Here is a 13018-nt window from a genome sequence, read left to right on the forward strand (position 1 = left end):
TTGCATCACCGCCTGCTAATGGCAACTGCTCCACATCCGACCGTAAAGCGCCACAGAGGGTAGTGCGTACGGCCCAGTATATCACTGGGGCCAAGCTTCCTGATATCCAGAACGTATATACTAGCCGGTGTCATAGACTCCAGTCACTCCAAAATTGTCAGAGACTCCAGTCACCCAAGTCATAGATTGTTCTCGGTTACTGCATGGCAAGCGGGCCTGGAGCACCAAGTCTAGGTCTAAAAGGCTCCTCAACAGCTTCTTCCCCCAAGCTGCTGACTATTTACACTTTATATTATCTATGTGTAGTTACTTTACCCCTACTTGCATGTACAAATGACCTCGATTAACCAATACCCCTGCACATTGACTCAGTACTGTTACCCCCTGTATATACTGTAGCCTTGTTATTGTTATTTTCTTGTGTTACTTTTAATTTTAAATAATTACTTTAGTTTAATTAGTAAATATTTTCTTAGCTCTATTTCTTGAACTGTATTGTTGGTTAAAATCTTGTAAGTAAGCATTTCACGGTAAGGTCTAAACCTGTTGTATTTGGCGCATGTGACAAATACAATTTGATTTGACTACTGAATAAAAGGTAGGAAAGTGTCATAACACAGCTACTACACAACTATGCATGTCAGAACTTAAATTCCTCTTACTTTAAAACATGTTAAGGTAAATCCACAACAGAGAGAAGTTACTAAAGTGGTCTGGTCTCATACCCGAGCATAGTGGTGTGGTCCTAGCAAGGTGTCCAACAGTAGGGGAAGGTGAGCATCCAGGGATAGCTTGTGGCAAAGGGCTGACAACTCTTCCTTGTCCAGGTAACCAGTGCCTGTGGTGTCACAGCTGTGAAACTCCTCCTTCAGCTGGGCCACATAGCGGTTCTGCTCTTCCTCATCCATCCCAGTACATATTGCAAGGCTTGCACCTACAGTGAAGTGGGATGGCGGACAGGAAGAGACTGTGGTAAGCACAATAAACGTTCAATCACATGTCTACATCTGCAATCTTGCACAATACACACAGACAATGCAACTTCAATCAGTCTTACATCCAGGCAACTCTATACATTGCAATAGACTACTAGGCCTGAACTACGTACTGTGGTAAAATGTTTTCGTGAGACGGACCATCTAAATATATTTGCTGCCCTTACAGCCTGACTACAACACTTGCGCGAGCGTTTCTAAATACATTTTGAAATTGTTCAATTATTGCACCAAAAAAAATTGTTGCCAAGGGCTAAAAGAGAAGTCAGTTCTATTTGTGACGCAGATCACGCTGCAAGTCCTGCCTCTCCCATCTCCTCACTGGTTTATAGAAGCAGGTGCCATCTCCTCATTGGTTATACCCACGTGAAAGACGAACGAGGTCAGTGGCGGTAATACACCTAATTTATGAAAGTTGCCAATCGCAATATAAAGTCAAGAGAAGAAAAAGCCTGGAAGGAAGAGGAGAGATGACTAGAAACGATTCGGTTGGCCGTTTTATGCGTGGATTAATTTGTGGAGTAGAGGAACAAAATTAGCTAGCAAGTGCAAATGAACTAGCTAAATTGTCATAAAAGTTTAATGGTTTTCAACCTGTCCCCAAAATAATATAATTGGCTCAGAGTTTGTTTTGATATTTTAACCTACGTATCGTGATTGCGTTTGGTGTGCCGGGACAAAATAAATTTATGATTTCCCCCCCCCATGGCCTTGGATTACAGCACAGGCCCAAAACATCTGCCTTAGTGGTTGCAATGACCTGCACTGAATTCTGGAGTTGGTCTTGATTGGCATCAATTATGTAAGGCGGGTGAGTTCTGTCATTATTGTTATCACCTTAAAGGCTAATTATTTTGTTTGGCCCCTATACATACCATTGCAAAAAATAAAAAAATTTAACTTGCTATACATGACCGCCTACGACCTTCGGGTTTAGTAGCACAAGTAACAGCAGTTCATAAATACCAGCATATTCAGCAATTAATGTCCAATTATGTCACTTTGAATAAACTCTGACACAAGTTGTAAAGGATTGAGGTTGGGTCAACATTTGGCAATGAATAGGCTAGAAGAGAATGCTGTTCAAAGACTACAGCTCATCGTTCAACAGTCCCCTCCAAGCTCGGTCCCCTGGGACTGAACACCTCCCTCTGCAACTGGATCCTGGACTTCCTGACGGGCCGCCCCCAGGTGGTGAGGTTAGGCAACAACACTTACGCCACACTGACCCTTAACACGGGGGGGCCCCTCAGGGGTGTGTGCCTAGTCCCCTCCTGTACACCCACAACCGCGACCACGGTTGACATTTAATCCTAGTAAAAATTCCCTGTCTTAGGTCAGTTAGGATCACCACTTTATTTTAAGCTTTTATTTTCAGCTTTTATTTATTTCATCACATTCCCAGTGGGTCTTTATTTTACATACACTCAATTAGTATTTGGTAGCATTGCCTTTAAATTGTTTAACTTGGGTCAAATGTTTCAGGTAGCGTTCCACAAGCTTCCCACAATAAGTTGGGTGAATTTTGGCCCATTCCTCCTGACAGAGCTGGTGTAACTGAGTCAGGTTTGTAGGCCTCCTTGCTTGCACACGCTTTTTTAGTTCTGCCCACCAAATTTTATTTGGGATTGAGGTCAGGGCTTTGTGATGGCCACTCCAATACCTTGACTTTGTTGTCCTTAAGCCATTTTGGTTTTGAAGTATGCTTGGGGTCATTGTCCATTTGCGACCAAGCTTCAACTTCCTGACTGAGGTCTTGAGATGTTGCTTCAACAACATATCCACATAATTTTCCTACCACATGATGCCATCTATTTTGTGAAGTGCACCAGTCCCTCTTGCAGCAAAGCACCCTCACAACATGATGCTGCCACCCCCGTGATTCACGGTTGAGATGGTATTCTTCGGCTTGGAAGCCTCCCCCTTTTTACTCCAAACTTAACATTACGGCCAAACAGTTATATTTTGTTTCATCAGACCAGAAGACATTTCTCCAAAAAGTACAATCTTTGTCCCAATGTGCAGTTGCTTTTTTTACGGCAGGTTTGGAGCAATGGCTTCTTCCTTGCTGAGCAGCCTTTCAGATTACGTCTATATAAAATACTCGTTATATTGTGGCTTTTGCTACGTTTGTACTCTTCACAAGGTCCTTTGCTGCTGTTCTGGGATTGATTTGCACTTTTCGCAACAAAGTATGTTCATCTCTAGGAGACAGAGCGTGTCTCCTTCCTGAGTGGTATGACGGCTGCATGGTCCCATGGTGTTTATACTTGCGTACTATTGTTTGTACAGATGAACGTGGTACCTTCAGGTGTTTGGAAATTGCTCCCAAGGATGGACCAGACTTGTGGAGGTCTACAATTATTTTTGAGGTCTTGGCTGATTTCTTTAGATTTTCCATGATGTCAAGAAAGAGGGACTGAGTTTGAAGGTAGGCCTTGAAATACATCCTCAGGTACACCTCCAATTGACTCAAATGAGGTCAACTAGCCTATCAGAAGCTTCTAAAGCCATGACATCATTTTCTGGAATTTTCCAAGCTGTTTAGAGGCACAGTCAAGTTAGTGGATGTCAAGGTATTGGAGTGGCCATCACAAAGCCCTCCATCCTCCATCCTATCGAAAATGTGTGGGCAGAACTGAATAAGCACGTGCGAACTAGGAGGCCTACCTGACTCCGTTACACCAGCTCTGTCAGGAGGAATGGGCCAAAATTCGCCCAACTTATTGTGGGGAAGCTTGTGGAAGGCTACCCAAAATGTTTGACCCAAATTAAACAATTTAAAAAGGCAATGCTACCAAATACTAATTGAGTGTATGTAAACTTCTGACCCACTGGGAATGTGATGAAAGAAATAAATCACTATTATTCTGACATTTCACATTTTTAAAATAAAGTGGTGATTCTAACTGACCTAAGACTGGGAATTTTTACTAGGATTAAATGTCAGGAATTGTGAAAAACTGAGTTTAAATGCATTTGGCTAAGGTGTATGTAAACTTCCCGACTTCAACTGTACATTTGTGCTTTTGTTAAATCATCAACTGTTTGGAGTAGTAGGCTGTGATTCGATGATAAACTAACAGGCACCGCATTGATTATATGCAATGGAGGACAAGCTAGTTAACATAGTAATATCATCAATCATGTGTAGCTAACTAGTGATTGTGTGAAGATTGATTGCTTTTTATAAGATAGGTTCAATGCTAGCTAGCAACTTACCTCCATGCAGCCACAAGGTCCTTTTGACACTGCACTCGCTAACAGGTGGTCAGCCTGCCAATCAGTTTCCTCGTGGAATGCAATGTAATCGGCGTCCAAAAGTGGCGTTTACCGATTGTTATGAAAACTTGAAATCGGCCCTAATTAAAATCGGTCGACCTCTAGTCGAGAGCTTCAAGTTCCTTAGCATCAACGTCACTAAGGACTTAACATGGTCCACACACTCTTTACGAGGGAACGACAGCACCTCTTTCCCCTCAAGAGGTTGAAAAGATTTGTCAAAGGCCTTCAGATCCTCAAAAGGTTCTACAGCTGCACCATTGAGAGAAAGTATTCAGACCCCTTGACTTTATCCACATTGTTACATTACAGCCTTATTCTAAAATTGCAACAACAAAAAAATCCCCCTCTCAATCCCCACACACACACCCATAATGACAAAGCAAAAACTATTTAAACATTTTTACAAAAGTATATATATATATATATATATATATATATATATATATATATATATATATATATATATATATATATATAAAAAAATCTTATGTAAATGTGATTTTGTTGAAGCACCTTTGGTAGAGATTACAGCCTCGAGTATGACGCTACAAGCCTGGCACAGGTGTATTTGGGGAATTTCTCCCATTCTTCTCTGCATACCCCTCAAGTTCTGTCAGGTTGGACAGGAGCGTCGCTGCACAGCTATTTTCAGGGATGGTGCCAGGTTTCCTCCAGATGTGACCCATGGCATTCATGCCAAAGAGTTCAGTCTTGGTTTCATCAGACCAGAGAATCTTGTTTCTCATGGTCTGAGAGTCCTTTAGGTGCCATTTAGCAAATACCAAGCGGCCGGTCATGCGCACACAGACTAACACTTACACTGTATACTGCTGCTACTCATTTTTCAAATGTAATTGGTACATTTTCAAAAAGTACAAAACTTTAAACTGATAACACTTGTAATGCGCCCCATCTTATTTTCAGAACATTTGATTGTGCATTCATATCTTTCACCGCCAAGTCATTCAAGCAACAACAAAGAATTATGAAATACTATGAGAACGTTTTGTTTATTCACTATTAAGTCATTTAAAATAATAGCATTTAAAGCTGCAATGTGTTACCTTTTGGGCAACCTGACCAAATTGACTGGAAATGTGAGTTATACCTACCTTTGGTAGAGATTACAGCCTCGAGTATGACGCTACAAGCCTGGCACAGGCGTATTTGGGGAATTTCTCCCATTCTTCTCTGCATACCCCTCAAGTTCTGTCAGGTTGGACAGGAGCGTCGCTGCACAGCTATTTTCAGGGATGGTGCCAGGTTTCCTCCAGATGTGACCCATGGCATTCATGCCAAAGAGTTCAGTCTTGGTTTCATCAGACCAGAGAATCTTGTTTCTCATGGTCTGAGAGTCCTTTAGGTGCCATTTAGCAAATACCAAGCGGCCGGTCATGCGCACACAGACTAACACTTACACTGTATACTGCTGCTACTCATTTTTCAAATGTAATTGGTACATTTTCAAAAAGTACAAAACTTTAAACTGATAACACTTGTAATGCGCCCCATCTTATTTTCAGAACATTTGATTGTGCATTCATATCTTTCACCGCCAAGTCATTCAAGCAACAACAAAGAATTATGAAATACTATGAGAACGTTTTGTTTATTCACTATTAAGTCATTTAAAATAATAGCATTTAAAGCTGCAATGTGTTACCTTTTGGGCAACCTGACCAAATTGACTGGAAATGTGAGTTATAGATCTGTCGTTCTCATTGAAAGCAAGTTTAAGAAGCTGTAGTAGATCTGTTCTGTGTGCGCCATTTCTATGTTTTCCATTCTTAAAATGTTGTTTTACTTTCAGTTTTGTACACCAACTTCAAACAGCTAAAAATACAATATTATTGGTTATGGAAGATATATTTCACAGCGGTTTTGATGGTACAATGATTCTCCACATGCTTGTTTTGTCAAACTGAAATTAGGCAAACTATTAGAATTGGCGGAGTGATTTCTGCATGTTGCATCTTTAATCCAATAGCAAAAAATACAAGATACAAATTTCAAAACTGTTCTTTGAAGTGCTGAAGAGAAAGCATAGTAGATGGTAAATATTATTTTCTATACAGTATTTGACTATAACTTGACATACAAATTATAAAAATAGATGTATCTAATGGCAGGTTGTGAGCATGTTGATAAATACAGCCTCGGCTTCATTATCCTTATACAGTACATACAAAGGACAAATCATCAGAAATAGGGGTATTGTTAGCGAATGTTAACATGTATCACAGTGTTGTATGCCATTTCTGCCCCATGCAACCTTGTACCAGATCACATTTTCTACGTGACTTGTCAACTGATACATTATCGCCTGTCTCTCTGTTTGAAAGTGTTTCAATGGAACTCACATAATGAGTGGAATATATTGTTATATAAAACCCAGCTATTTCAGCAGTGCATTGTACACTACACTATAATTCCTAATGGTAGTACATAAGAGTGACTCTTTCCAGTATGTGCAATTGAAGCACACTGGCTGATGGAGAATGCAGTATATGAGTAGGCAGCCCTTGTCCTGGAATGATTTAGATTTACATTTGGTTCAGTTGTCAACTAACGTGAATTCAATGTGAACATTGGCATTGACAAATCCAATGACATTTCACTATGTCAGTGGATTTAGGTTTAAAGTTGGGTGAAACAAAAATTACAAAATGCCCTTGTGTTGATGACTCTTTGCAAATCCAATTAGTTTTACAGTACGTTAACTAGGCACTACATCATTTTGGTTCAGTAGTTATCCGTTTCGAGCAGTTTGATTGATAGTCGTTATCATAATTGTACATTAGAGTATATACACACACACACCATACTTTATATGTTTCTACTTTACAGACATACATTTTCATTATGTAGTTCTCAAAGTCTGTAGTAGACTAACCAGTTAAAAATCTATAGGTTTATCAAACGGTTAAGTGATTATCAATTAAGAAAGTCAGATTAAAAATGCACTATGAAAAAAATCACTTCGCCATTTCCTGGTTGCTAAAAATCTAACATGCTGACCACACCGCTTGCGTTACGTGTGTGAGCATTGCAAAATAAATGTACACATACATGTTATTTAATCATTTAATCCAAACTGCTCATGCACATCTGCGTAGCCAGGCACTAAAATAGAACTTAGTTCAATTTGACACCTGATGCGCTGCAATTCCCGTCTCTCCCATCTCCTCATTGGTTTTTAGGAGCATATGGCTGATTGCCGTGGCTGATTGAAAGATGTACTGATGTCCACACTCCAGTCGGTAGTGGTAACGCACCTTAAAGTTGGTTGCTAAGTGCCATATAAAGTCCAAAGAAGACCAAAGGAGGAGAGATTACTAGAAACAAACTAGTTTTACCCTTATATCTGTGAATTCAATTGTCAGAGTGAAGGACCTTGTGCATTTCAGGTAATATAACAACCTAGTGTTTATATTCCAGGACAAATTAGCTAGCAACAGCAAGATAACTAGCCAAATGTCCATGAATGTTTCAAGTGTTTCGACCTGTCCCCAAATTAATATAGTTTGTTCATTGTTCGTTTTGACAGTTCAACATGCGTGTCATGATTGCGTCTGGTGTGGATGGAAAAAAATCAACATGCGCGCGATGGCGCATGCCCGGTCTAGTCAGCATGTAATAGTTTGTCTAATTTCAGTTTGTGGCGCAAAACAAGCAATTATAGTGTAGAGAATCATTGTACCATCTAAACCGCTTCTAAATATATTTTCCATAACCAAAAATATTTACTTTTCAGCTGGTGTACATAACCGAAAGAAAGAGACACAAAAACAAAATGTAATAACGGGAAGCATAGAACAGATGTACTGCTTCTTAGACTTGCTTTCAATGAGCGACAGATCTATAACACCCATTTCTATGCGCATTTGGTCAGGTCACCCAAAGTTACATATTGCCGCTTTAAGTAATAGTAAACTGTATTTTAACAAAAGATAAGAGAACTATCTAAGGAATAATCAACCTTCCACTGAGTTGCATTATTTTCCAGAGAACGCATAGTGCCCCCCCTCTTTGACAGACTTGCTATTTAGCTATCCAAACCATCAGTCCTACTTTGCGATTATGAAAATCAAATTCAACAAAACCAAATAGGCCTACTGTTTTATATTCGAATTCTGCTTTCAAAAGCGGTTCAAACAAAACATGTAAAAAAAAAAGAACTACAGCCATTGCATTCTATCACGCAAATAACTGTGCGTTATAGGGAAACAACGCATGCTCTAGAATGCCCTTCAAGACAATCAGAAAGGACTATTCAACAATGCCATTGTAGAAATAAAAAAAGAATGTGAGCATTATATTGTAAAAGGCAATTACTTTATATGAACATGTATTGCCATCTGAAAGATGAAACACTGATTAAGTTTAGCGAAAAAGTGTCTGATTTAATTGAAAATGTGCTTAGAGTTATGAAACTTCTGCCCTTTTGATGATCTGTTAAGTTTTCTACTAAGAGTTGTGGAAATATACTACATGGGCCTACTTGTGAAAACTGCACCTAAGCTATTAAAAAAAAGTATTTTATTTCTGCATTGTAAGGAAGGGATCGTAACTAAGCGTTTCATGATCAAATCTACACCTGTTGTATTAAGGGCATGTGACCATTTGTTTTTATTTGATTTTCTTTATAAGTAGGAATAAACTAATTCATATAAATCATTATTGATGCATGTCTTTTTCCAATCACCCCATTTAATAAATAAAGTTGCCCATAATTGCACACTGTGCAAAGAAAAATATAGCCTGTCTAATGTCATGCATTAACAGACTAGTCATAGTTTGTTCTAGCCCAGCATTGGACTAAAGGATCCTAACGTTACTCCTTAGTCCAAGGAGTTGCACAGCGGTCTAAGGCACTGCATCTCAGTGCTAGAGGCGTCACTACAGACCCTGGTTCGATTCCCGAGTTGCACAGCGGTCTAAGGCACTGCATCTCAGTGCTAGAGGCGTCACTACAGACCCTGGTTAGATTCCAGGCTGTATCACAACCGGCCGTGGTTGGAAGTCCCATAGGGCGGTGCAAAATTGGCCCAGCGTCTTTCGGGTTGTAAATAACAATTTGTTCTTTGCTGACTTGCCTAGTTAAAAACAGATACAATTTAAAAAATAAACTTTGTATAAAAAAGGGCTAATTGGCTCTGGAAGACAAAACAGCCAAATACTCAATCTAAACATGAATCATGCTGTATGGTCCTAGAAACATAAATCCCTCTACTTTCATATCACATCAAAATAATTTCAAATGCAAAACACACTTACCGATGGCACCTTAATTGGGGAGGAAGGGCTCATAGTGGGCCTTAAGGCTGGAACAGTACAAATGGAATGGTAAGGAACACATTAAACACATGGTTTCCATGTGTTTGATACCATTCCATACAATCCATTCCAGACATTATTATGAGCCGTCCTCCCATACGTAGCCTCGTACGCTGTTTAAATCGGTTAACACAGTTGCGGCCTACAGTCTTTTTTAGTGACAACACATTTGTGGCATCAGTATTCCCTTTACACACGTGTTGAGAGATGCATAAAGCCTATTACCACTGGTAGTCCACTCGGTCTTCCATCCGTTTTCCGTAAACAAGCACTGTAACATGGAAATTAGACCGTGTGGGAACCTTAACCCTTAGGTGTGTATCGATTTAACACACATATTTTTGTTTGCATTATTATTTCTTGCCAATATAAATTAACCTCCTTTAACCCCCCCTACAGAAGACGCCATCCAATGACTTGTGTAATGTAATAGAACAGAGGCGTGATCAAGGGCTACATTCATTCTATCACAGATTGATCAATACTAGGCAGCAGGCTTCTTGGCTTGAAATCGCAAGCGTGAGTCGGCTATGCTTCACCATGGGAACGGGAAACCAGCCATGACGAAACAAAGAGAAGGCAAAATAGAAGACAAAAAGGATACAAAGTAGCCTATCCAAACTATCCACTTTTCGCGCACTCTATGAACTAAAACCGTTACCAAGTAGCATCATCCTTTCCATTTGTAAACAATAATAATTGCTATTTTCTGACAGAGTAGGCTAGCCTAATAATAATTAAATTGTTCTTACCGTTTTAACAGTAGCCTATACCTAAGCCTCTAAGAATAGTCACAGCTGGTCCAACATGAGCATCGGATTATGTGTTTTCTTTTTGAAAATATGAAGATGGGTTCCGTCTGTCTCGGTGTTCTTTTATGGAAAACGGGTCATGTTTGCATAGCTCTTGTCTATGAAGTGACCACAAGTAGATATATGCGTGGCGGGTGGAAATCTCACTCCTTACGTGGGCTACAGAGGGAAGATCTCTCTCAATATCCTCCTAGCGTCCACTGGAGGCTGGCACTCAGAAGCACCGAAAGCTAGGCTACGCTTTGCTTTGAGGCGTTTGAAGAAAACGTGCGCGTTATTTTACACAGGCGTTGCTGACGCATAGCAGATCTTACAACGCATGGATAAGTATTTTAAGTATCAGCTAACCATATCGTAATTTATAGCAACCTGTCAGTCGATGACGTAGCACGCAACCATTGGTTGATGCATGCAACGTCTGAGCAGGGGAATGGAACCATTTTCATGCTGGAGGCTCAAGCTCGCAGCCCCTACTGGTCAGACAGTTGTCTATGTATTTATTTAGAATCAGAGAGCTGGGGCTTGAACGAGTGCAGGCAACTGCCGACTGACTGACTGACTGATCAACAAATCACCTTGGCTTGCATCATAAAAAACGACTCATTATTATTTGCAGATCAGTCAATAGTTCATAATTTACCCATCATACATCATGGTTTTGATCCTCTCGAACACTGCCCTAGTTTACATGACTGACTGCTCCAGACTGTAGTGCCAAATTAGTCGTCTATTAGCTTTATGCCTGCACAGTAGGCTACAAAAGACACCTATCCCACTTACGTATACTACAGCATTCTGTGCAAAATATATATTTTATTTATTTCACCTTTATTTAATTAGGTAGGCCAGTTGAGAACAAGTTCTCATTTACAACTGCGACCTGGCCAAGACATAGCAAAGTAAGTGCGACAAAAACAACAACACAGAGTTACACATGGGATATACAAATGTACAGTCAATAACACAATATGAAATCTGTATACAGTGTGTGTAAATGAAGTAAGGAGGTAAGGCAATAAATAGGCCAAAATGGTGAAGTAATTACAATTTAGCAATTAATACTGGAGTGATAGATGTGCAAGTATAAATACTGGTGTGCAAAAGAGCAGAAAATAAAAATATGGGGATGAGGTAAGTAGTTGGTTGGATGGGCTATTTACAGATGGGCTGTGAACAGCTGCAGCGATCAGTAAGCTGCTCTGACAGCTGATGCTTGAGGGAGATATGAGTCTCCAACTTCAGTGATTTTTGCAATTCGTTCCAGTCATTGGCAGCAGAGAACTGGAAGGAAAGGCGGCCAAGGGAGGTGTTGGCTTTGGGGATGACCAGTAAAATATACCTGCTGGAGTGTGTGCTACGGGTGGGTGTTGCTATGGTGACCAGTGAGCTGAGATAAGGCGGAGCTTTACCTAGCAAAGACTTATTGATGACCTGGAGCCAGTGGGTTTGGCGATGAATATGTAGCGAGGACCAGCCAACGAGAGCATACAGGTCGCAATGGTGGGTAGTATATGGGGCTTTGGTGACCAAACGGATGGCACTGTGATAGACTGCATCCAATTTGCTGAGTAAAGTGTTGGAGGCTATTTTGTAAATGATATCGCCGAAGTTGAGGATCGGTAGGATAGTCGGTTTTACGAGGGTATGTTTGGCAGCATGAGTGAAGGAGGCTTGCAAAATAGGAAGCCGATTGTAGATTTAATTTTGGATTTGAGATGCTTAATGCGAGTCTGGAAGGAGAAATTACAGTCTAGCCAGACACCTAGGTATTTATAATTGTCCACATGCTCTAATTCAGAATCGTCCAGAGTAGTGATGCTGGGTGGGCGGGCGGGTGCGGGCAGCGACCGGTTAAAGAGTATGCATTTAGTTTTACTAGCATTTAAGAGCAGTTGGAGGCCACAAAGGAGTGTTATATGGCATTGAAGCTCGTTTGGAGGTTTGTTAACACAGTGTCCAAAGAAGGGCCAGATGTATACAGAATGGTGTCATCTGCGTAGAGGTGGATCAAAGAATCACCTGCAGAAAGAGCGACATCATTGATATATACAGAGAAAAATGTCGGCCCGAGAATTGAACCCTTTGTTACCCCCACAGAGACTGCCAGAGGTCCGGACAACAGGCCGTCTGATTTGACACACTGAACTCTATCCTAAAAGTAGTTAGTGAACCAGGCGAGGCAGTCATTAGAGAAACCAAGGCTGCTGAGTCTGCCGATAAGAATACGGTGATTGACAAAGTTGAAAGCCTTGGCCAGGTCGATGAAGACGGCTGCACAGTACTGTTTATTGCCAAAACTATAGTTTGTTAACAATACATTTGTGGAGTGGTTGAAAAATGAGTTTTAATGACTCCAACCTAAGTGTATGTAAACTTACGACTTCAACTTTTGGTCTGTAACAGTTTGCATCTAGATTGTCTCCCCCTTTGAAGAGGGGGATGACTGTGGCCACTTTCTAATATTTAGGAATCTCAGACGATACGAAAGTAATTTTAGGAAAGAGGGTCCAGATCTTCTAGCCCAGCTGATTTGTAGGGATCCAGATTCTGCAGCTCTTTCAGTACATCAGCTGTCTGGATTTGGGTGAA

The 13018-nt window shown here is 40.5% G+C and overlaps 1 protein-coding gene across 4 annotated transcripts in view; it reads right to left on the reverse strand.

Moving 5' to 3' along the window:
- LOC110502375 (ninein-like protein) overlaps nt 1–10746 on the reverse strand; it is a 43922-nt gene extending 33176 nt beyond the window's left edge. Inside the window, exons 1-2 of one of the 4 annotated variants that reach the window (XM_036959928.1) lie at nt 10584–10746; nt 726–934 (exon numbers count right to left, since the gene is read on the reverse strand). In XM_036959928.1, the coding sequence (XP_036815823.1) occupies nt 726–908 (183 nt within the window). In that variant the 5' untranslated portion in view covers nt 909–934; nt 10584–10746. Of the gene's footprint in view, nt 1–725; nt 935–10369 lie in introns of all 4 variants that reach the window. The other 3 variants (XM_036959927.1, XM_036959930.1, XM_036959929.1) reach the window with 3 other exon arrangements.
- Nucleotides 10747–13018: the final 2272 nt, after the last annotated feature.

Source organism: Oncorhynchus mykiss, chromosome 23, assembly GCF_013265735.2.
Source record: "Oncorhynchus mykiss isolate Arlee chromosome 23, USDA_OmykA_1.1, whole genome shotgun sequence".
Taxonomy (NCBI): Eukaryota; Metazoa; Chordata; class Actinopteri; order Salmoniformes; family Salmonidae; genus Oncorhynchus; species Oncorhynchus mykiss.